The sequence below is a fragment of the Phyllopteryx taeniolatus genome, chromosome 1 (assembly GCF_024500385.1).
Source record: "Phyllopteryx taeniolatus isolate TA_2022b chromosome 1, UOR_Ptae_1.2, whole genome shotgun sequence".
In the NCBI taxonomy this organism is placed as follows: domain Eukaryota; kingdom Metazoa; phylum Chordata; class Actinopteri; order Syngnathiformes; family Syngnathidae; genus Phyllopteryx; species Phyllopteryx taeniolatus.
In genome coordinates, this window is record NC_084502.1 from 45,776,888 (window position 1) to 45,791,872 (window position 14,985).

General features: G+C 41.3%; 1 protein-coding gene across 2 annotated transcripts; it reads left to right on the forward strand.

The window, feature by feature from the left end:
• Positions 1 to 207: 207 nt before the first annotated feature.
• LOC133489244 (male-specific lethal 3 homolog) lies at positions 208 to 9,340 on the forward strand. Of its 2 annotated transcripts, none has more exons than XM_061798140.1 (14): positions 208 to 471; positions 2,858 to 2,940; positions 3,025 to 3,120; positions 3,230 to 3,321; positions 3,408 to 3,505; positions 3,677 to 3,805; positions 4,175 to 4,338; positions 4,505 to 4,663; positions 4,738 to 4,964; positions 5,060 to 5,149; positions 5,481 to 5,590; positions 5,737 to 5,836; positions 5,957 to 6,041; positions 8,860 to 9,340. In XM_061798140.1, exons 1-14 carry the CDS (start codon positions 373 to 375, stop codon positions 8,957 to 8,959), a joined length of 1,632 nt encoding a protein of 543 aa, XP_061654124.1. In that variant the 5' UTR covers positions 208 to 372; the 3' UTR covers positions 8,960 to 9,340. The 2 variants fall into 2 exon arrangements, with proteins under 2 accessions (XP_061654124.1, XP_061654115.1); XM_061798131.1 differs by lacking the exon at positions 208 to 471 and adding an exon at positions 681 to 2,017.
• The last annotated feature ends 5,645 nt before the right edge of the window (positions 9,341 to 14,985 follow it).

A 14,985-nucleotide genomic window follows, 5' to 3' on the forward strand; every position in this document is an offset into this window, starting at 1 on the left:
TGTGTTTTTTGGACATACTTGGCAAATAAAGATGATTCTGATTCTGAATACAATCAGAAGTTCGCGACACTTTGCCCCATCCAATATGGCGGTGACGTTACTGTACCGGTCAGAGCCCAGGGCGAGCATGTATGCAATGATCTATTCTCGACTGTGGGTCTATGAGCTGCACCATTTCCGGGGTGTGTTGGCGGAAGTCACGAAGAGCTTTGAACTCATTGCCAAAGACTTCGCAACAGCGCCATCCTGCCCCACGTACTTTAATTTTTGTCAAGAAAAACCGAGGGAGGGAGTGTCTTTGGAGAAGAGTCGGTCGATAAATATGTTGGATTTCGAATTGATACCTCCTCTCTCACACGGAGCCATGAACAAATGAATTCGCGGGGTATTAAATTTAGATTCCAAAAAGGAGAACGAGTGCTGTGCTTCGAACCCGACCCAAGCAAGGCTAAAGTCTTGTATGACGCAAAGGTAACAGACACCTTGTGCACCTATTGTGTTGTATTATTCCTAACCTAATTTTAATCAGATTAAATAGCGCGTTTGCTTACATGGCGACAGTCGGTCTGTGCTAAACCCAGCGGGAAGTCGTTTTCTAACGGAAGCTAGCATGCTACATTCTTGATGTTTTTTTTTTTTTTTTTTTTTTAACAGATCTCCCCCCCCCCCCCCCCCGAAGTATTTATCAGATATGAATACCATAAGATCATATTTTCCTTCACCACCAATTTTCTACTGAAACATTTGTTTTACTCTGACCCACGTCTCAACCGCTTTAGAAACTGAAACTACTGCGCTTTTAATGTACAAATGGCTTGCAAAAGTATACCCAAGCCTCAAACGTAAATGTATTTAATTGTGGTTTCCTCATGCCACAGACCAACACAGTTGCCGCACAGTTGCGAAGTGGAAAATTATACGGTTTCCATTTTCTTTTACGAATAAAATATCTGACAAATGTGGCGTGCAAAGGTATTCAGCCCCTTTACTTTGATACCCCGAAATAAAATCCAGTGTAACCAACTGCCTTTAGAAGTCACAATGAGTAAATAGTCCACGTGTGTGTGTGTGTAATCTAATGTCAGTATGAATCCAGTTTTGTGAAGCCCGTAAGTAGCAACGTGACAACAAAACAAAACATCGAATTAGCACTACAAACGCGTCTAAAATCCTCCATAACGAATAATTTCACACACAATTTTTTTGTATTGCTGAAGTGCATGACCTATTATACTTCCCACACTGTGGTTGCCAATAATGTTCAATTTGCGCTGGTTAGGTCGAGTTTTTAGGCTTGAAACGTCAGTCATTTTTGCGTGTCGACGTCTCGGAATCCCGTAATAGCGATTGGTAGAATTATTTATTTTTTTATGATAATTATTTTTTTTTTTTTAACTGGAACTTGTCAGCCAATCGGAAGAGTTTCCCAAGCAGAAGACGCAATGAAATAATGAACTTTTTCTACTTAACTTTATCTTGAAGGTGGCTTTTGACCAGATTTTATCAAGCAAAAAACGTTCCTCCAAAAGGGTTTTTATTTATTTTTTTATTTATATATATTTTTTTACTGACACTCAAAACTCAATTTCTCCAGAATCCATTATCCAATTGTCAAAATTGTTGCTGCATTATACTCAGGTTGAAGTGGCTGTTCCAACCAGACATTTTGACAGACTGTCATTTTTTGGCAAAATTCAATCACGTTGCTTCTTAAGAGGTTTGTTAGTGAACAAACGACACCATGAAGCCAAAGGAGCACACCGTACAGGTCAGGGATAAAGTTGTGGAGAATTTCAGGGCGGGATTAGGGTACAAAAAAATATCCCAAGCTTTGAACATCTCACGGAGCACTGTTCAATCAATCATCCGAAAATGGAAAGAGCATGGCACAACTGCAACGCTACCAAGAAATGGTCGTCCACCTAAACTGAATGGCCGGCCAAAGAGAGCATTGATCAGAGAAGCATCTAAAAGGTCCATGGTAACTCTGGAGAAGCTGCACAAATCCACAGCTCAGGTGGGTGAATCTGTCCACAGGACAACTACTAGTCATGCACTCCAAAAAATTAGGCCCTTATGAAAGAGCAGTAAGACGAATGCTATTGTTGAAAAATTGTCATAAGGAGTGACAGTCCCATTTACAGTTTTCCAACAGCCATGTGGGGGACACAGCTTACATGTGGAATAATGTGCCCTGGTCAGATGAGACCAAAAGTGAAGTTTTGGTCTAAATGCCAGATGCAATGTGTGGCGGAAAACAAACACTGCACAACACCCTGAATGCACCACCCACACTATGAAACATGGGGCTGGCAGAGTCGTCATCATTTTCTTCCACAGGAACAGGGAAGTTGATCCAAGTTGGAGGCTGGAGCCAAATGCAATATGGAACAGTCTTGGACAAAAACCTGTTGGAGTCCTCAACTTTAGCCTGGGGCAGAGGGTCAACTTCCAGCCGGACAATCACCCTAAACATAGAACCCTGCTAAATTAAATGGTTTAGGTCAAAGCCTATTCATATGACTTAGAATGCTCAAGTGAAAGTCCAGAAATAAATACCATGAGGATGTGCAAAGCTGGTAGAGACATACCCCAAAAGACTTGCGATGTCATTGTGAATCTTTCCACTTCCCAATTATGTGTCACTTTTTGTGGGGAATAGCACATTAACTCCTAATAAAATGTATGTGGTTGTAACGTGATCAAATTTAAAACAGTTCAAGGGATAGGAATACTTTTGCAAGCCACTGTATATGCAAAGAGCTTAAAATGCTCAAAAGCCCATGCTTAATGTCGAGTGAAGTCACGTATTCTCTAAACACAGTTTGGCTAAATTCATTCCATCTTTACATTACAGGTCCTTGATATATTGATAGGCAAGGGTGAACATGGAAGGCGAATCCCGAAGTACTTGATTCACTTTAATGGTTGGAGCAGAAGGTAACCATATCACAGAACACTGTAACCTTAATTGTAACACAACTAATTATATGTTTCCACAAAAATGTGTGTGTTTGTGTTTAGCTGGGATCGCTGGGCTGCAGAGGATCATGTCCTAAAGGATACAAAGGAAAGCCGCAAATTGCAACGTAAACTGGCGCGTGAAGCTCTTGGTCGCATGTAAGTTTGGGCACTTCCATCTTCTCACTTGAGGACATCTACCATAGTTGATCTACTTAACTAGATTAGTAGTTGAGATCATGCTTAAAGTCTTGTTTCCGGGTGGTAGGAAGAAAAAGGGACGGGCCAAGAGGCGACATCCTTCTGGCACTAAACCCTCCCTGAAGACTCTCCCTAAGGAGGACGACAGTGATGACACATGTGAGAAGTCTCGCCTTGCTCCCATGTGCTTGCACTCAGCCTCTCCCTGCAATCATAGCAAGCCCCTCTTGTAATTGTGTCTCCAGGCTTGATTTCATCTTCTGGCAGCAGTGAGGGAGAGGGTTCTGAAGCAGAATCTTCGAATAGCGGGGACACTACATTCTCTGAAGACATCAATAAAATGGTGAATAACCATCCCAGATTGAGAGATCTTGGAGGTTAAAATATGGTTGTACCCATTTTAGATCTTCATTGCTTTAGGTTGCACTGACTTACAAACCTTTCTGCATATGATTGTTGCCAAGAGAACATTGTTTTAGTCACTTTTAGAAAAATGTAAATTTCTTTGTTGCAGAAAGTTGAGCCCGATATCAGTGTCAAGAGGGATGGTGAGGAAAGGATAGTACATGTTGACATCGCTATCCCTGATATCCTCAAGAAGAAATTAGAGGATGACTGCTTTTACATCAATAAGAGGAAGAAGGTATTTGAAAATAAGCTGCAAGTCACTTGTTGTTTCTGTTTTGGGAAAAATGTTAGGGTCCCACTTTGTAATATTAAATGCCAATTTATATGTTGCATTTTGATTTGAAAATGAATTTAAAGTGATCACCTCAGAACATATCAAACTTCTTAGTTCACTTTTTACATGGAAAAGTCTTGCACGCGGATGTTTTTCTTTTATTACAGTGTTTATGACATCTGGTAATGAGAAAAACATTTAGCATGTTTAATATTTACTGGACAAGAATTACATTTTTGTTTTGGATATCAAGGACCCTATAACATGTTGGTGTTACAGAAGTGTTGGGTCACAATGTTAAATCCATTGAAACCACTTTTTCCTTTTTAGTTGGTGATGGTTCCTTGTCAGACGAATGTTGTGCAGATCTTGGAGTCCTATGTAAAGCACTTTACTATCAACAAGGCTTTCATGGCCAACGAGCGGTACAGGCGGCAGCAACAGCAGAGTACGACACAGAGCAGCAGCCCACAGCCAATCCCTCCAGAGAAGAAGTAAGCTTGCTCAGGGGGAAAAAAAAAAAAAGACTAGGACTTTATGTAGTACCTGTCGCACTGGAAATATTTAAGTTCAAGTTCGGGTTGCTTATTTCCCATTTGACTTTACGGCCCTTAAAATGCAATGATGAGTATTAACACATTTTATTTGTTTTAATTAAAGTGAGGAGTTGTGTAAGGAAATGGTTGATGGCCTGAGGATCACGTTTGACTTCACTTTACCCATGATCCTCCTCTATCCGTGTGAGCAAGCTCAGTTCAAAAAGGTCAGCTCTTCTCGGCTTTTCTTGGCCGTCAACGAAGGATCCCCGTGCCCCAGCAAGTAAGTGGAACTGGCTCAGAATCTGACGGAGGAGCTACGGGGTCCCTGTCATGTCATTTTGTCTGTCCTTCAAGCACCCAGCGAGAGCGCAGTCCCAGCCCGGCGGGTCACAACCCTCCCACGCCTCAGTCAACAGACAGCCAGCCAGCCCTGAGTGACGTTTCCACCACTACGCCCACCGCTCCCACTCCAAAGCGCCGTCGCCACCCTGACATGGACTGTATCTCGTACCAGTCCCAGTCGCTCAGGCGTTCCACGAGGAATACGCCCGGAGAACGCCTGGCGGAAGGGAGCAGTGGCGGTAGATACGTTTTAGTGGCTGTCTAGTAATCTGAGATCGCTTCTATTCCTCTGCATTTTTCGTCAAATGATTGCTTTTGGTTATGAATGACCCAGGTGGAGGCAGTTCCACAGCATCGCCACAACTCAAACGCCGCTTGATCGACAGCTCATCGCAGTCAAAATTCATTCTCAACCTTGACAGAAGTAAGTGAACAGTCTCTCGCAATATTTTACTCAAGACAAAAATAAACTGGGACATTACTCCTTTTGTTCATTAACTATAAACCTTCTACACATTTTGGAAAACAAAGTGATTGCATGAGTGTATTTTAAAATAGTTGATTTGTTTTTGTACTAACATGTTTGGCCCAATAGGTGGCGCAAGACCCCTTTTTGTTGACACATTGGTGCTGCTACTCCTGGATAAACTCAGTTCTACTTTGAGGGGGGGCTCGCCACTTGACTTATGTGTTGTTCACATCATTTGCTCCATTGTAGATGAGCTCCACAAATATCTGTTATCCTCTTTATACAGAAACTCCAGTACATAGTGGTTCATCATCCCCGTTGCCCTTGACTCCAAGTAAAGAACGAAGCGGACCTTTTCACGGCCTTGAGAGCCGGCGAAATAATGAGCTCAACGAGGTGACAAACCAATGTGTAATCTTGGTGTTGTGTAAAATAAGGAACAGAATATTTGGATTATATAGTAAACCCATTATTTGACTATTGAACCCACAACTATTTGGTGTCATTTCACATAAGACATTTCCCACCATCCTGTCCGTCAGGTCCTGAGTTGGAAGCTGACCCCTGATAACTATCCCTTGAATGACCAGCCTCCTCCACCCTCCTACCTGTATGGAGTGCAGCACCTTCTGCGACTTTTTGGTTGGTTATTATTTTCCCTATTCATCCAGTCACTTGATTTATTTTATTGCAGCCTCTTAACTGACATTTGTGTCGCAGTGCTCGCATAACCTCTACATCATGTTTACCTTATTTATCCAGTTAAGCTACCTGAGATCCTTGGAAAGATGCAGATCCCTGAAAGGAATCTAAGGGCCTTGGTCAAACATCTTGAGCTCTTTCTCAGGTAACTGGTAAATGCAATTAAACCTAATTACTATACTGATATTACGTAACCCGATGCAAGTGATTCACAAGCTAAATGGCACGATTTCACGCAATATGATTGCAAGGTGTTAGATCCCCCACTTAGGCCTGTCACAATAGCAAGTTTTTTAGGGTGATATATTTTCCTAAAAACTCTCACAATAAACGATAGTATCATTGTTTTTGTTTTTTTTATGCCACTGATGAAATGATATTAGAGCCATAATCAAGTACATCCTTTTTAAGAACAATTTACTTTATTTGTATTTTTTTTAATGAACATTGGTATTGAAATGTAGAAAAATAAATAAAATATCTTGGATAAATAAAAAATACAAATAAAACATACTCGAGCTCTGTTCAGAAAAATTGCACTTAAACAATAAACATTTGGCACAGAGGTATAGAGAGTCATTAACCTACTAAAGGGGGCAAACATGTCTTGTTATTTAGACACAACACAGAGAAGCCTGCAAAATATGAATGAATAATAAAAAACACTGTGTAAAATAAGGCTCTGAAACTACTGGCTGAATTTCGTGTGCCACTGCAGTTATGGTTAATAAAACTGTTAAACTTTCCCATGTGTGTGTTATGTGGGGGGCTAACACACAAAACAACTCCGAGCGAGGTGCTGATGTTTTAAACGACGTCCCCACAGTCGAGCAAGCTTTATCTTAGCTTGCGTGCTAGCGAACATAATAAACAGTTAACTTTCCTTTTGTGTGGATGTACATGCGGCACATGGCGCAAGGCTGTGGATTATTGGACAGAGCCAATGCGCGGCCGCCAGCGGTCCATGAGCCCACTAGCAACGAATACGTACAAGCCTAGCTGCTACAATGAGAATTTATCGAGTCAAAAAAAAACTGTCATCTCCATTTTTTTCTGGAACGATAAGCCAATATAGTCATTATTGTGATAGGATATCAGACTGCAGTCATTGGGTCAAATGGGCCTGAGAGCTTTTACAATACACTGAAAAGTTACTGCACATTGTCAAAAATCTAGGAAAAAAGCTTCAATAACCTGGAATTTTTACATTGAGTGTAGGAGAGGCGGCACGGACGACTGGTTAGAGCGTCTGCCTCACAGTTCTGAGGACCGGGGTTCAATCCCCGGCCCTGCCTGTGTGGAGTTTGCATGTTCTCCCCGTGCCTGTGTGGGGTTTCTCCGGGCACTCCAGTTTCCTCCCACATCCCAAAAACATGTGTGGTAGGTTAATTGACAACTAAATTGCCCGTAGGTGTGAATGTGAGTGCGAATGGTTGTTTGTTTGTATGTGCCCTGCGATTGGCTGGCAACCAGTTCAGGGTGTACCCCGCCTCCTGCCCGATGATAGCTGGGATAGGCTCCAGCACGCCCGCGACCCTAGTGAGAAGCGGCTCAGAAAATTGATGGATGGATGGAGTGTTGGAGACGCTTGGTTGTTACCAGTTTGAACTTGGAAAATTCTCACAAGGTCCCAATCAGAACATGCATAAAAATCAGCAGAATTAACAAAAGTCAAGGAAAAAAAATAACAAAAGTCAAGGAGGCGTATAAGAAAATGAGAGCATGAGTGGATTGTAGGGAGGGACAGAGCATGTGTTAGCGGGAGGGAGATGAGTGGGTGTTACACAAGCGCAGGGAGTCTAATCTTTAAATCCTCCCAAGCGATCTTCAGTTGAGCCGCTCCCAAACCGAAGGGATTTGGTTCTCTCAGTCTCTAATCAAACCTACACAGTACTGCCTGCTGCCACCATGATGTGCTGTGGAGTAGAATCTGATGCAAACCACGAGTTGAGCACAAGAAGTATCTATCTGTCCTACAGAGTCAAAGCTGCCTCCGGTCCCCAACTCGGCAATAAATGACATCTTTGAACAGTTGGTGGAGATAGTAATGCACAACATCAAAGTATCACACCTCCTGCATGCACCTCCTCATTTTCAGGAGAGGGGGTTCAAATGTAGCATTCTCATGATGAGATTGTGTCTGTCAAATGAATCCATTCCTTAATGCTTTTTAGAGGAATGACTGGGTCCTCCTGATTAGATCCATAGAATAGTTTACATTTTTTGCAGAGACCTTGAAAATTACTGATGCAGTGCTTATAATGTTTGGCTAAATGTTATTCACTGTAATAGAAGCTTGTACAATAAATTAATTCAGCATTTTTCAATTCAGGCAAAAGAAATACCAGTAAAACTTTTTTTTTTCCTTTGAGGCCAATGGTAAGTGGGGAAGATTAAAATTTTGTCATCAAGACAAAAGTCCTGCATTATTAAGGATACCCCTCTAACATGGCTATGATTTTCACAGGAAAGGGAGACCTTAAATTTTTCTGTAGTTCCCCAAAACGAGAGAGAGGGCTTGCTCGCATATGCTCTCCTTGCCATTTGGTTGCCTTGTTTGTCAGTTGTCATCAAAACTTTCTGCAGTATAATTTGTTTGCATTGAGATTAGGAGGACCGGTGGAGCTAAGATGAGATGGCAAGATTTAGAGGATTTGGCCGAGTAGCGGATACTAAGAAGATTCCGGATTAGTTTTCCCTGCTACTGATTAGATGGGAGGGAGAGGGGTTGGGGAAGGGTGGGTTCATGCTTACTGCTGCTCGGTCATGTTCTGTTCGTATGGCCGTAAAGGAGGATTTGTATCCCCTAAGTGTACCTCAATAGGAGGGCATTGGGCCTAACATTACTGAGGAATGAGGCAAAATCAAATAGGACATTGCATGTATCTGCTGTATGTCATCTGACAACGGTACATATTGAACATCCTCAAATACCTCACCGTTTCTTCTCTGCCTTCATGTAGGTTTCTGGCCGAGTTCCAGGAGGATTTCTTTCCTGAGTCTGCTTATGTGTCAGCATCCGAGGCTCACAATAACATGAAGCAACCAAGGCCTGTTTACTGAAAAGGGCGGATGCTCTTTTTTTCCCTTTTTTTCTTGTCTTCACACTAACATAATTTATCAGCATGACTTTGGATTTGTACTCAGAGAAATAAAACATATGGAGTTACCCCCTCTAAAAGCACTGTTCTCAATTGTCTTGAGAGGACTTAACAGAGTCCTCTCAAAATCTATGATCGCAAGTGTCAAACTCAAGGCCTGGGGGCAAGATCCAGTCCGCAACATCATTTTATGTGGCTCGCGAAAGCAAAATGGATGTTCACTCCATGTTTTTTCTTACTAAAATACCAAAGTTGCCTTCACTTTTAATAACATTGAGATATTGCAGCCTTTTTTGTTATCAATGCCCATTTTAAGAATAAATGAAATAATAGTTGAACAATAGTTTAACTGGCTTCTGTTTTCCAAACTAATTATCCATCAATTTGATCTGTATATGTAATAATATCCATCAATTTGTGGATATGTAATAATATGAGGAGATAATACATTTATATGGATTCACAGTCATAATTGGCCTCCGAGGGAAACCATACACACATGGACAAAAAACAAAATAAAAATACAATGGTCACTGAATTAACTTGAAACTGACAAAAGTACACTGGTGTAGTGGTACACTCGCCTGACTTTGGTGCAGGCAGCGTGGGTTCAGTTCCCACTCAGTGACGGTGTGAATGTGAGTGCGAATGGTTGTCTATATGTGCCCTGCGACTGACTGGCGACCAGTTCAGGGTGTAGTCGGCCTTTCGCACGAAGTCAGCTAGGATAGGCTCCAGCGTCCCGCGACCCTAACCAGGATAAGCGGTGTTGAAAATGGATGGATGAAATGGACTGACAAAAGTAATACAAATTCACAGAAAATTAACCAATGAAAACGAGACATTTCTTTTGAATTGTGGTTAAGCATAATTATTTTTCATAAACAAACTCATGAAACAGGCCTGGGCAAAAATGACGTTATCCCTCGAAAAGAAAATAATCAATTAGCATCGCAGGTGTCTTCAAACTTGTAATCGATTGGCCTGATAAAGGGAGACAATCACTGTGCTGTTTGGTGATATGGTGTGTACCACACTAAACATGGACCAGAGGAAGCGAAGGAGAGAGTTGTTTTAGGAGATTAGAAAGAAAATTATAGACAAGCACATTGAAAGGTAACGGCTGCAAGACCATCTCCAAAGAGCGTGATGTTCCTGTGTCTACAGTTGCACATATTATTTAGAAATTTAGCCAACCTCCCAGAACATGGCCGCAGGAGGAAAATTGATGACAAATTGAAAAGATGGATAATACGAGTGGTAACAAAAGAGCCAAGAACAACCGCCAAAGAAGTTAAAGATGAACTCCAATGTCAAGGTACTTCAGTGTCGCATTGCAGCATTTGTCATTGTCCTTTGATCCAAAGTGGACTTCATGGGAGATGACCAAGGAGGAAACCACTGTTGAAAATAAATCATAAAAAAGCAGGACCGGAATTGGGGTCATGGGGTCATGTAAGACCACACTCTTCCTAACCATATGTATGATAAAAATGCCATTTAAAATATGGACAAAATGTTTTTTTTTTTTTTAAAAAACAATGTCTATCAAAGCACCTTAATACATTTCATGTTCAAATGCATGTGTAAAATATCCACTCTTCAACAAGTAAAAATTACCAAGATGGCACAAAACTGTTGAACAGCAAACCAACATTAAGTGCAAGAAATACTTTTGTGCATTTTTTCCAGAAAATCATCAAACTCAAAATGTTAATGTATAATGATAATGTTATACCATGTTTGTCCTGCATGTCATTCAAAATGCGCAAATTATTAGGCCTACTCACTTTGCAGTATAAGGCAGTTCACTCAGCTTTGTTGAAGGCCACCATACGCGGCTATTAACACTATTAATGGTGTTCAATAGGTCCATGTTTTTGGAGGACACAAGTTTTAGTAACTCCTCATGCACTCTAAACAAACTGTCAATGGATCTTTTGTACTTTTGATTTGAGTGCTTTGCAGCCTCACTAATCTTCGGCTCACAGCAAGAATTTTTGACATGATAAGGACGTTACTCATTATCATTCAAGTGTGTTTATGTTACCCGTAGTTGGTTGAATATGTGCCTTAATTAACAGTTGTCTTACATTTATGTTGCACTATGTTTGCATGAAACCCTAACTGTGAGTTGTGTGTGTTAAAAATGTAAAAAAGCATTGGCAAGACTGACACTAAGCATAAAGACAGAGACACAATGTAATGGTTAGGTCAAAGAATATTCATGTGTTAGAATGGCCCAGTCAAAGTCCAGACCTAAATCCAATTGAGCATTGAAAACTGCTGTTCGCAGACACTCTCCATCCAATCTGGCTAAACCTGAGCTATTTTTCAAAGAAGAATAGGCAAATATTTCAGTGTCTAGATGTGCAAAGCTGTTACATGCATGCCCCAAAAGACTTGCAGCTGAAATTGCAGCAAAAGGTGGCTGTAAAAAGTATTAACGCAGGGGGTGCTGAATACAAATACAACAGTTTTCAGATTTTTTTTGCTTAAAATTCTTAAAACTATGTATCATTTCCGTTTCACTTTACAATTAATGAGCTAATTTCTGTTGGTCTATTACAGTACATAAAACTTCAATAAAAAAAATAAAAAAAAACTTGTACATTTTGTGGTTGTATGGTGGCAAAATGTGAAAAAGTTCAAGGGGTATGAATACGTTTTCAAGACACTGTTTAAGTCCCCACTGAAGGCCCAAGTCTGGTTTATAACTCATATAGTCAGGTCTATGAATATTGGGACATTGACACAATTCTCATCTTTCTGGCTCTAAACACATTGGATTTAAAATGAAATGAACGAGATAGCTTTAACTGTAGACTGTCAGCTCTATTTTACGGGGATTTACATCCAAATCAGGTGGATGGTGCAGGAGTCACAACGGTTTGTATATATGCTTCTCATTTTTTACTTTACTTTTACGTACTGCAGCTACCCACTTTCTTCGTTGCAAGGTCGCATTGTCTTTCTGAGTTCTTTTCAGTCAGCAGAACTCTTCCTTACTGCAAACCTCTTCTACCTCATTTCTGGCTCTTCATGGGCTATCGCGTAAGCCCCAATGTGATCCGGAGTGGATCAGATACTTGTAATGAACCGCTTATCACTGCAACCCAAGACGACACTCTCTTACCTGCTGCTATCATGTAGCCGCAGAAGCCACCAGCCTAAGCCGCTTGATGCATCGCCAATCGATTTCTCACCACAAACCGTCTCTATCGTTTACCACATGATTCAATTGTAGAGGCTTTTGTGAGACCTAAGTGCTGGTGCTTGCGCCTTCCTCCTGATTATGCCTGAATTGTTTGTAGCACCCACACTCCGACGGCCCTCCCTCTCTTTGTCTGGATGGTTCTTCCTTGCCTCCTCAGTCCTTGTTCAAGGTAGATCCTAACAAGAGCCCAGAGACTGCTCTCAACTGCGCTCTTCATTCATTTGGACCGTCCACTTTTTCACATTCCCCGATGTATCCATGTTGGTTCCTACCTTCATCCTGTTCATCCTATATTCAGTTTCATACTGTGGAACTGGAAAATAGATTGGAAGAGGAGAGAGCATGTGCTAGCCCTTCGACCTCCTCTGGCTCTTCTTGGACGTCTTTTGGCTTCGGCACTGACACAACGTCAGTTGGCTTGGATCTCACCCCTGTAAACGATTCCAGTGTCTCTAAATGTTTTGAGTTCCGGAAGTTTTCCATCAAGGTGCCCTGTGAACAGCGAAACAGAGTCACCGAATGGAGGGAAACCTCTTTTCTAGGAAATGATGAGTGAGTATGACACTGCATTCTCTGGCGCTTTGGGATCCCTTCTGTTACTTCACCAAGAAGGACACATTATCTGGAAACCACGTCAAACTAATTCAGGATCATTTAGAATAGAAACTTAACTTAGAATACAAGTAGAGACATGCCTGTGCACATGCAGTGTTATGAGACTGGAACTACAGTAGAAAAGGAACTATAGTCTTCTGTATTATGTTTAATAATTTCTTAAAAAAGCAAACATCTGACCACATTCACTGGCTGATACCTCAGTATGCATTTGTGTGTGAGTGCGCGTGTGTGTGTGTGTGTTAAACATTCTTTAGGGTCACAACCAGCTCTTGAGTATAGGTACCTACAATATAGGTAGATTAGCCAGCTGTGCAATAATGATAAAATATGGGCTTCAATACAAAGAAGAATACAGGTCAGTCGCTGTGTGTCTTCAGGTGCAGACTTGATTTCCCCTACAGCGTAAAATAAATCTTTGAATTTGCATTGTTTGCTTGAATCCTTTGCAGATTCTTTAATAATTTGCTGAGAAATTGTTAATGTTTTGTTTTTTATGGCCCCCTTAAATTTTTAATCCAACAAAAATATTTTAACTGCATAAAAACAATGTTGATGAATGGATAGATAGATAAATTAGACTGTCACAGCAGCAATAGAAACTTTTCACGACCATAGGGTGCACCGCATTAAAAGGCGCAGTTTCAGTTATGGGGTCTATTTCTGTATTTAACGTGCATAAGGCGCACCGTATGATTGGGCGCAGGCATGGTAAAACATACGTTCGCTTAAAACATACGGTAGCATGCATGCACGCTAAAACAATGTTTTTAAAAAGGCAGCGGGAGCAAAACTGAGTTCGGTTGTACTTTATTGAAGTATTTAACAAAGTACTCGTGTTATTTTTTTGATCAATCCTCATCCACAAATCCATCAAAGTCCTCATCTTCTGTATCCGAAATGAACAGCTGGGCAAGTTCTCAATCAAGCACGGCAGGTTCGAGTCAGTCTCGTTATCGTGCGGCTCCTCATAAATGATGCCGGCTTTTACGAAAGCTCGAACAACAGTGCAAGCAGACACGTTAGTCCAAGCATCCACAATCCATTTACAAATTGTGGCGTAACTCGCCCGACGCTGCCTCCTAGTCTTAGTTAAGATGTGTTCGCCATCTGTCATCCATGGCTCCCACTTCACTTTGAACGCCCTGTTTACACTAATGTCTAGCGGTTCGTCGAGCCTCCCGGAATGATGGCAAGCTCCGAGTTATTGCACTCAGTCGAATGGTGACTGTAGAGACCCTTCTCCCGGCTGTTCTTTGCTCATTAATCTATTGCTCGAGTTGGTCTTCCAACTCCGGCCACCTCGCCTTGTTTCCGCATTTTGTATTTCTTTTTTTTCCGCGGAAACTCAGCTTCGTCTTCTTGACTGGGCGAAGCTCGTTTTCCTGCTTCCTCCACTTGCGAACCATGGATTCGTTGATCTTGAATTCTCTCGCGGCTGCTCCATTCCCATGTTCCGCCGCGTAACTGATAGCTTGCAGTTTAAACTGTGCTTTGTAAGCTTGTCTCTTCGGAGGTGACATTTGCGGGGGTCCTTAGCCAAACCGATGTTGTTTTGCACAATGCACACCCCGGAAATGCTCCCAGTCAATCAAGCGGTTATAAAAAAAAATAAAATAAAAAAAAAATAAAAAAAACACCCCGGCGCTATATGCCTACTGGGGGCGTGGCTTTAGCGTCCTACTTCACGTACCCTTCCCCTGTCCTCAGCCATGTCCACTTTTCCTCTGTGTAAGCAGTGTGTTGGCAGGAAATGCTAAAAATTAAAAAAATTAAAAAGTCAAGCGGAGCGGTCATCACGCAACAACATTTATAGATGTTGTAACTCGGTGCACACATAGGGAAGGCCGCATTATAAGGCACCCTGTCCATTTTGGAGAAAATGTAAGACTTTTAAGTACGCCTTATGGTCGTGAAAATACGGTAGTTAAATAAAAAAAATAAATCGGAGCAACCAATATGTAAAAAGAGAAACAATAAATATACATATGACATTATATATGAAATTGATGCTTTGTAATTTTGTTGTAAACTTCTTTTGACTAATACCTTTGAACAATCAGAGCCCTCGGAATGCTGCAGAAGCTCTCTGCAGACCATGGATTGTGTTGTAAAATGTGATTACAAAAATGTTAGGAAAATCCTACTAGAACAAC

Coding starts and splice junctions, on each gene's coding strand:
- LOC133489244 (XM_061798131.1), top strand. CDS start 1,742: ATGAAGCCAAAGGAGCACACCGTACAGGTCAGGGATAAAGTTGTGGAG. Junction 3,322..3,407: donor GGACGACAGTGATGACACAT/GTGAGAAGTCTC, acceptor TTGTGTCTCCAG/GCTTGATTTCATCTTCTGGC. Junction 4,965..5,059: donor GGCGGAAGGGAGCAGTGGCG/GTAGATACGTTT, acceptor TGAATGACCCAG/GTGGAGGCAGTTCCACAGCA.